The 16237-nt window shown below is 48.0% G+C and overlaps 2 protein-coding genes across 2 annotated transcripts; both read left to right on the forward strand.

The window, feature by feature from the left end:
* The first annotated feature begins 2003 nt into the window (after positions 1-2003).
* Positions 2004-5715, forward strand: LOC102972529 (olfactory receptor 5C1). The gene is made up of 3 exons (XM_007094534.2): positions 2004-2940; positions 4828-4987; positions 5583-5715. Exons 1-3 carry the CDS (start codon positions 2004-2006, stop codon positions 5713-5715), a joined length of 1230 nt encoding a protein of 409 aa, XP_007094596.2.
* A 3181-nt stretch (positions 5716-8896) lies between these two features.
* Positions 8897-10728, forward strand: LOC102971261 (olfactory receptor 1K1). Its single transcript, XM_007094372.2, has one exon. The coding sequence runs from the start codon at positions 9248-9250 to the stop codon at positions 10196-10198; it is 951 nt and encodes a 316-aa protein (XP_007094434.1). The 5' UTR covers positions 8897-9247; the 3' UTR covers positions 10199-10728.
* The last annotated feature ends 5509 nt before the right edge of the window (positions 10729-16237 follow it).

Here is a 16237-nt window from a genome sequence, read left to right on the forward strand (position 1 = left end):
CCTTGTATACGTGTGCGAGAGTTTTCGAAAGTAAACACCAAGAACAAGGATTACTAGGTGTTATGGACTGAATGTGTCCTCCCTGATGCATATGTGGAATACCTGATCCCCAGTGTCATGGTATTTGAAAGTGGAGCCTTCGGGAGGTAATTAGGTTTAGATGATGTCATGAGGGTGAGGTCCTCATGATGGCATTAGTGCTCTTATCAGAAAAGGTCAGACAGCTTGCTCTCTATCTCTATCTGCCATGAAAGCAACCAGAAGCAAATCAGAAAGAGGGCCCCAACCAGAAGCCAACCACACTGGCACACTGGTCTCAGACTTCCCAGCCTCCAGAATCACAAGAAATAAATGTCTGTTGTTTGAGTCACCCAGTCTGTGGTTCTTTGTTACAGCATCCGCAGGAGACTAATACACTAGGGTATGTGCACAGTTGTGGGCCTTTAACTGCCATATTCTCCCTCAAATGTCCCAATTTATATTTCCACCAGTACGGCCTCACCAACATGGGACATCACGAAACTTGTTCATCCAAGCTATGCTTTGTAGGAAGAACTTCGTCCTCCCTACCAGGCACAAGTGGGTGCCAGAGGTCTAAGCTTCTCTCAGAGGAAGGAGAAAGAGCACTTACTCAGCCCCTGGCCCCATGCTGCACACCTAATGCCTCTTAGGACCCTCCAACAGCAATAGTCTGTTTTCTAATATACAAGGGGAAAACAGGCCGACGGAAGTGAAGTCACTTGCTCGGATTTACACACCCGAAAGTGGTGGACTCAAAACCAAGTCTACGTACTGCTTATGTTCATACTCTTTTCACTATTTTATACATTCAGTCAAGTATTTATTGAGCGCCAGTTACACACCAGACCCTAGAGATACACAGACGAATTGCAGAGCCATTCTTGGTATGTAGTAGTATCCAATAAATGTTGGTTGAATGAATATTGAATCAAGGAGCTCCAAGCCCATAGGAGAGACAGACACATAAAAAAGTATGTGCAATGGAAGGATGGCGTGATAGCATGCTGTGACAGATGGAAGCTCCAGGGCAAACAAGGGGGTATTTTCTTTTCCTTTCAGTGCATTAGGTAAGCCTTTACATCGGAGGTCATCTTCACCAAACAGAGAAAAAGGAAATGCTTCCAGACGCAAGGAACAAGTGCAAAGACACAGGAGTGTGGAGCAGTGTTCTATTTTCTGGAAACTACACTACTTTCGATTGCCTGAAAGTTGCTTCCTTCCAGTATTGAGGCAAGGCATTAACTCAGTTCAGTTCATCAATACTTTGTGAAAATTCCTACTCTGTACCAGGCCCCGTGTGAGATAGATGCTTTACACACATTATCTCATTTAATCCTTGCACCATTTTTTTCTCATTACACAGATGAGAAAATTGAGGCTCAGAGAGGTGAACAGCCTGGCCCTGGAATACATTCAAATCTTCTGTTCTTTCCACTCCTTGCTGTCTCCCCAAGATACCAGATCACTACTGTGCTCTCTCCACCCAGGTCCCACTCCAATGGAAAGATGTCCTTCCAGAACCTCAAGACCCATAGCTTGTTGCCCTTTGGGTCAGGAGACTCTGCTCATTTAATTGTCTCTTTTCCTCCTTGGGAAACTGGAGAGCAGAATGCATATTGAGTCATGGAATTTTCCATCCTTGGCCAGACACTATCACCCCACTCATCATTTGTTCATTCAACAAATATTTGTTCAGCACCTACTATGTGCCAGGCAATGTTCTCAGTACTGTGAATACAAAATTGAATAAGACAAACAAGATTTCTGCCCTCATGAAAGTTAAGTTGTAGTGACTCCTCACAGTTAAAAACGAAGGTTTGGAGAGGTTATATGGCTTGTCCAAGGACACATAGCAATTTTATGACACAGGTAGGACTGAAGCCCAAGTCTGCCTGACTCCTGGTGCTTTCTCCTCCATGGTGGGCAAAACCTTTCTCTTACATCCCTCTCGCTTTGCCTCCCCTTAGTCTCTGTCCAGCAGGATGACTGCAGAGAACTTCACGTGGGCCCCTGCTGAATTCATCCTCCTGGGCATCACAGATCGCTGGGACCTACGTGTGACCCTCTTCCTGATTTTCCTACCAGTCTACCTGGTGAGCCTGCTGGGAAACGTGGGCATGGTGCTGCTAATCCAAGTGGATGCCCGGCTCCACACACCTATGTACTTCTTCCTGGCCAACCTCTCCCTGCTGGACACCTGCTATTCCTCAGCCATCGCCCCCAAGATGCTGGTGGACTTACTGCTGCCCCACGCCACCATCCCTTACACGGCCTGTGCCCTCCAGATGTTTGTGTTCGCAGGGCTGGCTGATGCCGAGTGTTGCCTGTTGGCAGCGATGGCCTATGACCGCTATGTGGCCATCGGAAACCCTCTTCTCTACACAACAGCCATGTCGCAGCGTGTATGCCTGGCCTTGCTGGGAGCATCAGGCCTGGGCGGGGCAGTGAGTGCCATTGTCCACACGACCTTCACCTTCCGCCTGAATTTCTGCCGCTCCCGGGATGTCAACAGCTTCTTCTGTGATATCCCTCCACTGCTGGCCATCTCCTGCAATGACACCAGTCTCAATGAGCTCCTCCTCTTTGCCATCTGTGGCTTCATCCAGACAGCCACGGTGTTGGTTATTGTCGTGTCATATGGTTTCATTGCCGGGGCTGTGATTCGCATGCCCTCGGCTGAGGGCCGTCGGCGAGCAGCCTCTACCTGTGGCTCCCACCTCACGGCTGTAACCATGCTGTATGGGACACTCACTTTCATGTACCTGCGTCCCAGCTCCAGCTATGCCCTGGACACTGACAAGATGGCATCTGTGTTCTACACTCTTGTCATCCCAGCTCTCAACCCTCTCATCTACAGCCTCCGCAACAAGGAGGTCAAGGAGGCAGTCAGAAGAACCTGGAGCCGATTCCGCCGTCCAGGTCCGGAGCACGAATGAGAAGTCTGAGGAGCTTGGTTGGGACTATGACAAGATAAGAGGACAGTGTCTGGCCCCTGCCACTCTGGGCAAAGATAGATGAACTTGTGGCTTGGGTGTGTCTTGTCATTGTTTAAGGGACTGGAAAGGGGGATAAAAGGAAGCTTTACAGCCAGGAGGCGAGAATCTCCCTAGGGGGTTAATCTAGAACTAGATCAGATTCTAGAGTAACATTAACAAGATCAGGTTCATGTGGCTGTTGAGCTCTCTTAGGTTCCTCAGTGTTCACAACTTGAGTCCCTAGAGATTACCAGGTGAACTTATTGGATGCATTTGCCACTTGCACTTCTAGAAGGCTGATTCCCAGACACACCAGGTAAAAACTGTGTTGCCTCCAAGTGTTCCTAGATTCTTGCCCTTTTAATATTCTTCATGAGCAGTGAGTCTGCTGTTGGCCTCTTTGACCCCAAGAGAGCATCTTCAGATGCTCATGCCAAAGTATGGTACTGAATCTGGTGAGATAAATACCCCCTCCCTACTGGCCTCTGTATTCCAACTCTCAGGGAAGTAGCTGAACAGCACAGGAACAAACACAAGCTCATTCCCAAAATCCCAACAGTTAGGTTAGAATCTGGCTTCTAATCAGATTTGTGACACAGGTAGGATTGAAGTTACTTTAGTTCAGGCATATGATGAAGTTAGGAAAGAGTCAGAATTACCGGTGTGGTTAGAATAGAGTTAGGATTAGGGTTCTGATTATGTCTAAGACTTTGATTAGGGTAAGGATAGACCCAGGGGTAGGTTTGGAATTTAAAAGCAATCAGAGAAATCTAGGATTGAATTAAAGTTACATACATTATAGGATTTGGGTTGATTTTCATTAGTAGTAGGTTTGGCATAAATTTAGGAGTCAGAGTTTGAATAAACTTGAGCTCTTATTAGAAATTGTTAAGGATTGGGGCACCTGGGTGGCTCAGTCGGTTGAGCGTCCGACTCTTGATCTCAGCTCAGGTCCTGATCTCAGGGTTATGAGTTCAAGGCCTGCATTGGGCTCCACACTGGGCATCAAGCCTACTTTTAAAAAAAAAAAAAAAAAGAGAGAGAGAGAGAGAAAAAATGGTTGAGAGTTAGTTTTGGAGTACAAGACTAATATTGGACTTCAGGTTTCATTTTTATTGCTAGATTACATTTGGGTTAGAGTGTAGTCTATATCAAAAGATCTGTTAGATAAGTTGATATGCAAATAAGATTTGTGATAAATTTAAGTCACGGTCTAAAGTTATTATTGCAGTTAATCTAGGCTCAGAACTAAAGGAGAGTTAGACGTGAGAAGAGTATTTTATCAAACTGACATGTCTTGGGTCTTAATTCAAGATTTATTTAGGGTTATAGATAATGATTCATGTTTTCTAAAGCTTAGAGGTAGGTACAAGATGGTTATTGGTGTGCTTAAATTTCATTCAGGGTTATGAGCCTACTCTGATTAGCATGTGGTCCAGTACGGTAGACTGCTTTATGTTTGGCTTACAACATCCAAAAGCAGAATCAGGGGTAGGAGAGGGAATGCCATGACCCTCCTGGGTAACAACAATGCTCTCAGCCTGGAGTCACGCTAGAACCTTCTGACCCAATGCTCTTGGGATTTTCTTTCACCCAGAGTTCACGGTTTTGACAGATTTTGTCTCCCTGACTCATGACTCATGACTCATACATGACTCAGGTACATATGGGCAAGGCCCAAGGCACTGCGTTCTCCCTGGGAAGTCCCTGAATGCAGAGAAACAGGACAGGAGGGGATCCCAAGAGTTAGGGCAGGAGCTGAGGAGAGGTGAAGCATGGCCAGAGCCAATGTCATCTCCACCTGATCTCTCCTCCATTTCCCCTGATTTAGCTGAGATGAGGCCAGGAGTGTTGAAGTATGGGGCTCAAACTCTAATAGGCTCCCCACCGATTCTCTTCCTTGAGCCCCAGCCAGGGGCCAACCTCACCACACCAACTTCCCTTCAAGGAGAAATCAGCCACCAGGCACCAAGATTGCAAGAAGACAGAAGGTTCAGCCCGGCTCGTTGGGAATGTGGCACTCCTTGATATCAGGACCAGGGTACCCTCTCTCTCGGTAACTGTGGTCTTCTTGGTGGGGGGGAGGGGGGGGGTCCCAGTCTGATAGACAGAGGGATATGCACAAAACTGTCTCCTCATATCTTACAGAATTTTATAGGTTTCCTGACAGGATCATCAACTCGTCCTGGTTTGCCCAGAGCTGTCCTGGTTTTAAAACACCAAGTTCTTTGAGCACCTGCCCCAGTGCTGGGAAAACCAGAGTGGTTGGTCACCTTATTTCCTGATGAGTCAGCATCTTGAGCGCGGAGGGTACAATATCCCAAAACAGCACCTTGTGACAAAGGTTCACGTAAATTAAAACCGCTTCTTCCATCACGAGCTTTTACGATCCTTCCCCAGCTCTTACCTCCTATCCCACCTCCTATTCTAACAGTTGTTACCTCACTGTAACAACTCACGTGCCATGACAATGGTTGGAGGCATTATCAGAAAAGTTGGCAGCCTCCAAGAATGTGAATTTTGTCCCCAGTTCAATAATGTCTATATTTAAAAGACCTCCTCAGTGGTCTTTTCTTCCTTTTGCAGGTTCTTGGGCTCTCGTGACACATACAGCCGCCACCACGATCAGGGAAGTTTCCAGAAGCATCTGGCCCCTTCCACTGCCGTGGCCCCACAGGATGTCCATGTTTCCCAGCAGTGGAACAACCAAATGCAATAATTACATAAATCCTACACATTACCATGAAGTTGCAGGCTACTATGCTGGGCCTATTTGATAGATAAGAAAACAAACGAGAGAGAAGGGAAAGGAGTGGAAAGCAGTAACAGAGCCCACTCTGGAGGGTAAGGGAAGAGACACACATCCTCAATCCCAGAGTGAAATGTCCGGTAAAGCTCCCCAGTCGTTGATAAAGCATTCCCCTTTAAACCTCCTTCAACGCCATTTACCAAGATAAGCAGTCAGGACAAGAGCAGGCTTGAGGTGGGGAAAACTGGGGGTCTGATTTAGGGCACTTACTGCACAAAGTGAGGTGGGCCCTGAAGCATGGGTGGAAATTGGGAAAGGAGCGTTCCGTGGGGGAAGGACAAACGGACACAAAGACATGGCAAACGAAATAAGCCCAGCGTGTGCAGGAGACTTTAGGGATACCAATGTAACTGGCTTGAGAGGAACGTATTAGAAAAGAAGCAGAGGGGAGTATGAAGATTGAGGGTCTGGGAATGATATCCATGGGTGAGATATCACATAGGGAACATGGACTTTATTTAATAGGCAATAGGGAACCATGGAGTGTTCTTATGTTCCAAACCACCCTTTATGGTTGTTCTGACACCCAGCCATGCCAAGCCATTCCCACCTGGAATGCTGCACACAACATCATTCCCTTAAGTCACAATACACACCCAGCAACCCCTCCCCAACACAGACCCAATCCCCGATGGGAAACAGCCATGCACAAAGAAACACTTTCATAGGTATGGCCACCCACACGGACACAGATGTAGCTGCCACACTCAGACACGCACTCAAGCCCGTGACATATTTGGCTGCATAGAGACACAGTCTGTCTCCACACCCTGGCATACAATCCTACACACACACACACACACACAGCCACACATACTGCCAGTCACCAGAGGCACAACCCTCCCGTACTCCTACACTTCCTGCAAGAAGCCACAGCTGAGAGGACAGGCGGGTTGGCCCCAGAAGCTAATGCGGTAAACCCTGGGCTCCCTGGCCCCTGCCCCCGTTCACTCTGCTTGGGGTTCAGGAATCAGCCTGACCCTTGCTTCTGGCCTTCACAAGACAGGGGCTGAGGGCCAGCAACCTCACCACACATGAGCTTCTGAATGTCCCTCGAGGGCGAGGCGACACCAAGCACCCTTTCTCCCATCAAATTGGACCCTGGAGAGGAAGAATAAGGAATCCCAGAGCTGAGCTGCCTCCTGCCCCAGGGATGAGGGCCAAGCGAAGGGGCGGGGTTGCCTCTGGGACTAAGGTGTTCCCGAGGCCCCCAACCCCGTAAGTTGTGGCTAATAACTCCCTCCTCCAACACTCTGGGACAGACTACACCTGGCCCCCACTGCTGTTCCCTCCTGCGATGCCAAGAGGCCAGAGGGTACACTTGGGGCAAAAGGCCAGACTGGAAAATGTGCACGAGACACACGTGTGCTGTTTGTGTGAGGCTATGATTGTGCAGTACCGTCACCGTTCACTGTATCATTGGGGGGATGGGGCAGCGTGTACGTGGATGTGCCCCTCCAGGGTGGTGCATCTCTGCCGTGGCCCATCATGAGCTTAGGTGAGTGTGGCCATGTGCGTGAAAGCGGGAGGCTGCGGGGCCCTGAGGCTGTGCATGAGAATGTGCTGGATGAGGGGATCAGGAGCGATAGCACGTGCACAAACACGCTCTGGTAGAGTGCTTACACAGGTAAGTGGTCAGTGAAAGCACAAACGTGTGGAGGGTCCCAGTAGCCGTGTGTTGCTGCTGTAAGCTTCCATGAGCAGGAGTATGTGAATGATCATCACTCTCTTAGCCCCAGTGCCATTTTGTGCCTGCATTTGACAATCCGTTTATGTGTATGATGATTTGAGTCCATGGGTCATGTGGTTTTATTCGTCTGCTTACTTACGTGTGATGTGCGTGCTGGGTCCACATTTCTGCGTGTGATTGATTGTGCCTGTGTATTTGCAGAGACCAGCTTGAGGCTGCACACATCTGCAAGCCTGTGCAGGTGTGTCTGTGATTGTATATGAATATTCCTGCAAACAGCTCAGTGCATTTTCATGTTCACTGGGACCCATGAAGACGGGGGCCAGAACAGGTCCAGTTTTCAGAAGTCATTTTATAAAGAACTGTCCCCTCCCCCGCCCCCACCTCCCGCCACCAATCCGACTCTCCATCCACCCTGATCCTCTCACTCTCCTGGAAGGTGGGACGTGATTGGGAGTTTGAAAACACGCTCAACAGGGAGCCAAGGTCAGAGGATTCTTCTTACCCAAAGGAGGAAGAGAAGGAAGACACTGGGGTAGGGAGGGCCTTGGTGTAATTTTTTATTTATTTGTGATAGAGAAGGACACAGGAAAAAATTAAGAGATCATTCCCCTGCAGGGTTGGCCTCTGCAAAGCCTCCAGCAAACCAGTGTCCTAAAACCCCTCTCCTTTTAAGACCCCCTCTTGGAGAACTGTCCAAGATTTCTGCTGTGAGAATCAGACACGCGGGAAAGAATGGAAGACGTTAAAACAAGTGGCCAGTGTCTTTAGGAGTCAAGTCCCTGCATCTGGCAGGTGCATTTATCTGTCTGTACAAGTTTCTCACAGAGAGTTGTGCATTTGCTTGCTTCCCAAAAAATGTTTGATTTCATGGGGATAGTTCGCTAGGTATCTGGGGAGTCATCCAGATTCTTTGGTTCTTTTTTTTTTTTTTTTTTTTTTTTTTTTTGCTAAGTCTGAAAATATCTTTATTCTTCTCTCACGCTTGATTATTATTTCGGTTAAGTATGGAATTCTAGGTTCAAAATATTTTTTTTCCCTTCAGAATCTGAAGATATTGCTCAACTGTGTTCTACCATCTCCTGTCGATGACACTTGATGGCAGACTGTTATCTGAATATCATTAGACCCTTGGGCTCCACGCGCTCGGAGGTATTGGGCTCTGCTCTTTATCTTCAGGGTTCTAAAATGTCACAACTTGTGTTTAGGTATTTGGAGTTATGTTTCCATATAAAACATGTGCCCTTCAGATTTGGGATTTTTATTTCTTTCATGTGTTCCTCCCTTCCATCTTGTTTTGTTCTATTTCCCCCCATTCCTACTTTCCTGAAATAAGTGCCTGGGGGTCAGATCTCTTATCTGCTGTATTGATCCCCTCTTTATCTTTTCTTCCGTATTTTCTTCCTTCTCCAGGCTCCATCCTGGGCAATATCTTTTGTTCTGTGTTTTGCTTACAATCACAAAGCATCAAAGTTGGAAGCAGCCTGGAAGATCACCTGGTTCAGCTCCCTTATTTTACAGATGGGAAACCTAGGGCCAGAAAGGAAGAAGGTTCGGGGCGGTAACACGACTTGCCCACTGTCACACTTGTGTGTAACACCAGGGCTGTCTGACTCCATACCCACAATTTTCCCCGTTGACAGGAAGCCTTGAGCAATTTAGCCACCCTTCACCCTTTTCCTTTGACGCTGGGGAGATGACCCGTCAGTAAAAAGGAACCCCTGGGGTCTTAGGTGAAGAACCAGCCCGGCCATGGATGCTACCAATGAGTCTTCAGAGGGAGCCCCATTCATCCTGCTGGGACTGACAACAAGTCCTGAACAGCGGCGGCCTCTCTTTGGGTTATTCTTGGTCCTGTACGTAGCAGGCATCCTGGGTAATGGACTCATCGTGGCCGCCATACGGGCCAGTCCAGCCCTTCGTGCACCCATGTACTTCCTGCTGGCCCATCTGTCCTTTGCTGACCTCTGCTTTACCTCCGTCACTGTACCCAAGATGTTGGCCAACTTGTTGGCCCACGACCGCTCCATCTCCGTGGCTGGCTGTCTGACCCAGATGTACTTCTTCTTTGCCCTGGGTGTAACCGATAGCTGTCTCCTGGCCGCCATGGCCTATGACCGCTATGTGGCCATCCGCCACCCCCTCCACTATGCCACAAGGATGTCCCGGGCCGTGTGCAAAGCCCTGGTGGGGACCGCATGGCTGGTGTCCCACGTCCACTCCCTCCTGCATATCCTGCTTATGGCCCGCCTGTCCTTCTGTGCCTCCCACCATGTGCCCCACTTCTTCTGTGACCACCAGCCTCTCTTAAGGCTCTCGTGCTCTGACACCCGCCACATCCAGCTGCTCATCTTCACTGAGGGTGCCGCGGTGGTGGTCACTCCCTTCCTGCTCATCCTTGCCTCCTACGGGGCCATCGCAGCTGCGGTGCTCCGGCTGCCGTCAGCCTCTGGGAGGCTCCGGGCTGTGTCCACCTGTGGCTCCCACCTGGCAGTGGTGAGCCTCTTCTATGGGACAGTCATTGCAGTGTACTTCCAGCCCACATCTCGGTATGAGGCAGAGCGGGGCCGTGTGGCCACCGTCATGTACACCGTAGTCACCCCCATGCTAAACCCTGTGATCTATAGCCTCCGGAACCGTGACGTGCAGGGGGCACTCCGAGCCCTCTTCACTGGGCGGAAGATCTCAGCTGGCGACTCCTAAGCCCTGGACCTCACCGAGCACAGGCTACATCACCCACGGTGACAACTCATGAATGTGATCATCTGTTCTATGCTTTTTTCCAAAATGACAATAACAGCTATCACTTTCCAGGCACCCACACCATGAAGCAGAGCTTTGTCTGATCTTACGTGATTCCCACAAAAACCAGGGAAGCGGTTGTTATGATCCCGTTTCATAGAGGAGGAAACCGGATTCAAAGAGAAGAGCTGACTTTCCCAAGCTTACGTAATTTTTAGGTGGCAGAGCTTGGACCCTTTCTGCCACATCATTCCCTCTTCCAACATTCACTCCCAGGCACTTAGGGAGTCCGCTATCATTTTCTGAGGACCTAAAGCTATACGGGAAGGTGCATACCCCCAGGTCTTGCTCTGGGGGATTGGCACTTTATTTTTCCATCCCATCACCAGCTATTCTCAAATAAATGACTTCTCGACTGCCTGGGACATGGATAGAAGTTCACAGGCCATGTGTCAAGGGTTGACCTCTCCCAGTGAACACAGTCTGGCACATAGGAGGCACTGTGCACACCCGACATGAATAAATGTTTGTACGTTTATGCTAATAAGCATTTAGAAGCTGTCCGTACTTTAAATTCTTTGTTCTCATACTTGTCTACTATGATGCCACCTGTTGGGCTACATCTGGAATCCTGTAGAAGGAGCATGCAGTGGGCATGCACTATAAATAATTAAATGAAGCAAAGCAGGAAAGAAAGGATGGGACACAGGCATCAGGGGCAGATGGAAGAGGTAGTTTTTATCAGGTGCTAGCCCTTGACTTATTTTCACCCACACAAAGCATGGGTATTCTAATTGCCACTTTATGAAATTGAGGCTCAAAGACGGTGGGCTAGTCGGTAGCAGAATCAGAACAAGTCCTTTTGCTATGAGTCGCTCAGGTGTATTTTCACTGGGCCCCATAGAATCCAGACCCCAGATTTGGAAGAACTTACAAGAAGAAACCCCAGACCAGGGCAGGCACACTGGCTCAGGTGAGGACACATCTGGGGTCAGAAAGGCTTCCTGGTACGTCCAGTCTTTTACCAAATAGGTCTCTCTTTTATGCCTATGTCTCTCCAAGAAGTCCACACCCATTCCCCCACTCCCTTCCTTCCGGCCCCTGCCCTTCCAGGGAGGTGGAGGGCTATAGCAGTCCTGGCCTTTCCAGGCCCTTTCCAGCTCCCACTAACAAACCTGCCACCACCCAGTCCTAGAACTCCTATGCTCTGCTGTTTAGATCTAAATGGGAATTCAACGATCTTTAGATCATCAGTTTAAGCAAAACAAAACAAAACAAAATGAAAACCAAAAAAAACCAAAAACAACCCTCTTTTTTTCTAATAAAACCTTACACAGAAACATCATATAGAAAACAGAAGGAAGGGGCGCCTGGCTGGCTCAGTGGGTTGGTTAAGTGTGCGAATTTCACTCAGGTCGTAATTTTGTGGTTTGTGAGTTCGAGCCCCACATCAGACTCCCTGCTATCAGCACAGAGCCACTTCAGATCCTCTGTCCTCCTCTCTGCCCCTTCCCTGCTTGCACTCTCTCTGTCTCTCTCAAAAATAAATAAGCATTTAAAAAAACAAACAAGGGGGGTGGAGCCACAGGGTATAAGTGAGGTGAGAGTCAAAGGCACCTTCTTAGCCTCCTTGATGCCCCTCCTCCACCTCCCTGAGGGGACGCTGATCTAATCAACCCCTTCGTTTGATGGGCATGAGGTCCAAACCCCTTCGTTTGGACATGAGGTCCAGAGTGGTTAAGGGACCTGCCCAAGTCCACACACACTCAGTGGCAACCTGCAGGTTTCCTTGTTCAGCCCACCAAAACCTGCAATGATACTGAAGCCATTCTTTCCTATCCCGCCCAGTCCCCAGGCTGCCTGCTCCTGCTGTGAGGCCAGATCCTGGCTACTCTACAGATAGACTGTCCCTTGTTTCACAACCCACTTCCTCCCTGTGCCTTGTCTAAAGCTTCACAAACATACTGGTCACGATGCTCATCAACCATTCCACACGGGCACCATCAGTCCTACCTTAGGGACCTGGCTAGGTGTCATGAGGGACTTGGACACATTCTATGAGCTGACCAGGAGGGACCCTGCCTGAGTTCTCTCTGTGTCTCTAGAACCTGGCACAGAGACTATGCGTGTGATATGCTGCTGCTTTGTCTGTCTCCTGGTCCTCTCCCAGGTGATGTTTCTGCATAAGGGGACGCAGTGGGGGTTGGGAGACTGCCAGTCCTTCCCTCTTCTGGGCCACCAGCGGTGCCCTTGTCATCCTGCTCAGATGTCATTCCAAAGAGCTGGCTGCACCCTGGAAGAGTGTTCTACTTCCAGACCCCCAGTAAGACAGGCAAGAGACGGAAATAGTGGTCATGCAAATAGCTTCAGTCACCAGGCATTTGGGTCCGTGGGCCCCATTCTCAGCCCACCCCCACCTAGATACGGCCTCGTGTTTTACTTCAGGTAGACCTAGCAGCTGACACTGACCTGGAGACAGGAAGATAAATCCTTCCCCCATCTCCAGAAAGACTGCAAAGGTGTTCATATATATAATATATATAGTATATTATATATATAATATATATAGTTATTATATATATAATTATATAAATAGTATATATAGTATAGTATAGTATATATAGTATACAGTATAATATAGTATATATAGTATAGTATATATATAGTATTATATATATAGTTATATATATAATTATATATTTATATATATATAGTTATATGTATAACTATATATATATACTTTTTTTAAGTTTATTTATTTTTTTTTATTATTTAAAAAAAACTTTTTTTTTAACGTTTATTTATTTTTGGGACAGAGAGAGACAGAGCATGAACGGGGAGGGTCAGAGAGAGGGAGACACAGAATCTGAAACAGGCTCCAGGCTCTGAGCTGTCAGCACAGAGCCCGACGCAGGGCTCGAACTCACAGACCGCGAGATCATGACCTGAGCCAAAGTCGGACGCTCAACCCACTGAGCCACCCAGGCGCCCCTAAGTTTATTTATTTTTGAGAGAGACAGAAAGTGCAAGCAGGGGAGGGGCAGAGACAGAGGAGGACAGAGGGTCCGAAGCAGGCTCTGGGCTGACAGCAGAGAGTCCCATGCAGGGCTCAAACTCACAAACCACGAAATCATGACCTGAGCAGAAGTTGGACGCTTAACTGACTGAGCCACCCAGGTGCTCCTGCAAAGGAGTTCTTAAAGCCACTGAAGAAGTTTCTCTTGGATCTTTTTCACATGAAACATAAAGAGACCAATTTTGAACACCCTAAGCAAAATAAGCATATGCAAATGCTTATTTTGTTTGTTTCTAGGCTGTTTCCTCCGAAGAGCCTCTGCTTATCCAGGTGAGGCTGCTGCTGTAGGTCAAGGGGGTTTGCAGTCTGTCTTCAGAAAGCCTTTATGTGGCACACAGAAGGCTGCTTCTTACCCACCATATTTCTCAGGTTACCCTGAAATGATTTCCGGCCCTTTCAAAATCAATCTAGCCCACCCTCCCAGCAGCGATATTTGCAACTTTTCAGTTTATTCAAAATAACACGCAGCACTATGACCCACCTCAACCTGAAAAAATAATTCATTGCACTTCAAGAAAAGAATTTGAGTCTGCCTCTACTCCCTCCTTTCTAATATAACCTTCACGCATTACAAAGTAAGGCGGGCTTGGTCTCAAAGGTGTAGCATCTGGAGAGATCTCAGTAGTGAAGGAGGCTCGAATCCTAAATCGTAAACTGATTACTCCTTCCAGGGGTACAAAGCAGATTTCTAACAGCCTATGTGATTTCTATCAGCCTATGTATCCTTTCAGGCAGGGTTGCCACCAGGAAAATGCAACCATTACACCTAAAAATAAAAACACAAAGACGCTGTCTCAATGCAGATACGACTGCTTTAAAATACTTGGAATCGATCAATATTCCAAGAAGGTGAACGGGCAAGAGCCTAGCTCAGCCTGTTCGCATCTCTTTCCTTTGGTTCCCTCCACTCGCTTCACCCTTATGTGCCAGTCCTGTTTTTTTCGGTCGCTTGATCCTACTTCCTTCCCTTGTCTGCTCTCTTCTCTCTCTCTTACTGTCACTTACTGGGCGCCAGGGCTGTGCACGCAGTTCTCACACTCACATACACGATGGCAGCGTGGATTGGGATCCAAGCCAGACAGAGGTACCAAGTGCTATAGCAGCATCAAAGAGAAAGCAATGACTTGAGATCAGGAGTGAAAGAAGAGCTTGAGGAAATTCATGGAAGAATCTGGCCAATTACATCAATGGCCCCAGTTCACCCATCGCTGAATCCACACCCTCGGCCACATAACTTTGCCCTCCATGACTCTGGGTTCAATCACGCACCTGGCTTTGTCGATGGAATATTAGGACGCATGATACGGGCACGAAAAGAAGATGTGATATTGGGCTTGTTCTCTTGTGTTTCCTTCATTGCCCTGAGAAGGACATGCCCGGTGGCCCACTGGTGCCAAGAGAAGGATGAGAGACACATGGAGCAGAGCTGCTCCAGTCAAGGTGACCCTGGCAAACCCAGCCTAGAGCAGAGCCCCCACCTGACCTGCAGATGGCAAGAGAAGCCCCGCCCAATCAGCCAGGACCCAGCTGTCCCAAAGACGTGGGAGTGAAAATAAATGACGCCCGTTTTAAGGCACTGAGTTTTTGGGTGATGTGTTCCATAGCAAACTGATGAAGCTCCCAGAACTATTTCTGATATTTGCCTTTTTCTCCAACACAGCATGTCCCAGTCCCTTCAATGTCCTGAGGATTGACCTACCAAGACATACTTGCTTTCTCTGCTTGCTTTTGGGGACCGATACTCTTGTTCTGAGTATGAATCCACTGAGGATTCTTTGAGGATATGAGTTATGCCCTTCCACTTAACTAAAAGCGCCTAGAAGTAGGAGTCATGGCTCTCCCTTTCAGATCTCATAACCAAATCCACTTTCTCTTTGCAGAGAGTCTCTTGATTGCTTTCTTTGGAGACTTTATAATCATTCCCACACTCACGCTCAAACCACACTGGAACATTGTCAGCTCCTCTCTTGTGGGAAGGGAAAAGGCTGGAAAAATAAGATGAGCGAAACTAATCAAATAACCCTGTTTCTGGCAAGTAGCCAGATGCCCCGTCCCCACCCCCTGACTCAATACACACACACAGAGACCTCTTCCTCTCTCCAAGGAGCACAGAACAACTGACACTTGATGAAACCATGACTAAGACCATTACCACCCACATCGTGAAATCTAGTAACCACAGACCTCAGAAGCCACAATGACAAGGCAGGAAGTAAACTAAACATAGGCCAGATTTGGTGCTGGTGGCTTTGCATTCATCATAGCATCTAGTCCTCATAAAAATCCTGTGTGGCACACATTATTATTCCCATTTTACAGATGAAGAAATTGTAGCTCAGGGAGGTAACTTGCTCAAGGCTTCAAGCCACAAATGGTAGAATCAGTATTTTTTTTTTAATTTTTTTTATTATTACGTTTCTTTATTTTTTTTGATAGGCAGAGACAGAGCATGAGTGGGAGAGGGGCAGAGAGAGAGGGAGACACAGAATCCGAAGCAGACTCCAGGCCCAGAGCCTGACGCGGAGCTCGAACCCACAAGCTGTGAGATCATGACCTGAGCCAAAGTCGGACGCTTAACCGACTAAGCCACCCAGGCGCCCCTAGAATCAGTATTTGAGCAGAGATCTGGCTCTGGGCTGAAATGAGGAACAGTAAAAGCCCTCCCTTCACCCCATTCTTTTTTTTAAAGGTTGATTTATTTCTTGAGAGAGAGAGAGAGAGCGCATACCTGCATGCGTGAACAGGAGATGGGGAGAAAGAGGAGAGACAGACAATCCCAGGCAGGCTCCTTGCCATCAGCACAGAGCCCGAGGCCGGGCTCCATCTCACAAACTGTCACAGGCTCAATCTCAGGAATCCTGAGATCATGACCTGAACCAGGCGTACCTCCCCTCACCCCATTCTTATTCCCAATCTATTTGCCA

The sequence above is a fragment of the Panthera tigris genome, chromosome D4 (genome assembly GCF_018350195.1).
Source record: "Panthera tigris isolate Pti1 chromosome D4, P.tigris_Pti1_mat1.1, whole genome shotgun sequence".
Classification (NCBI taxonomy): domain Eukaryota; kingdom Metazoa; phylum Chordata; class Mammalia; order Carnivora; family Felidae; genus Panthera; species Panthera tigris.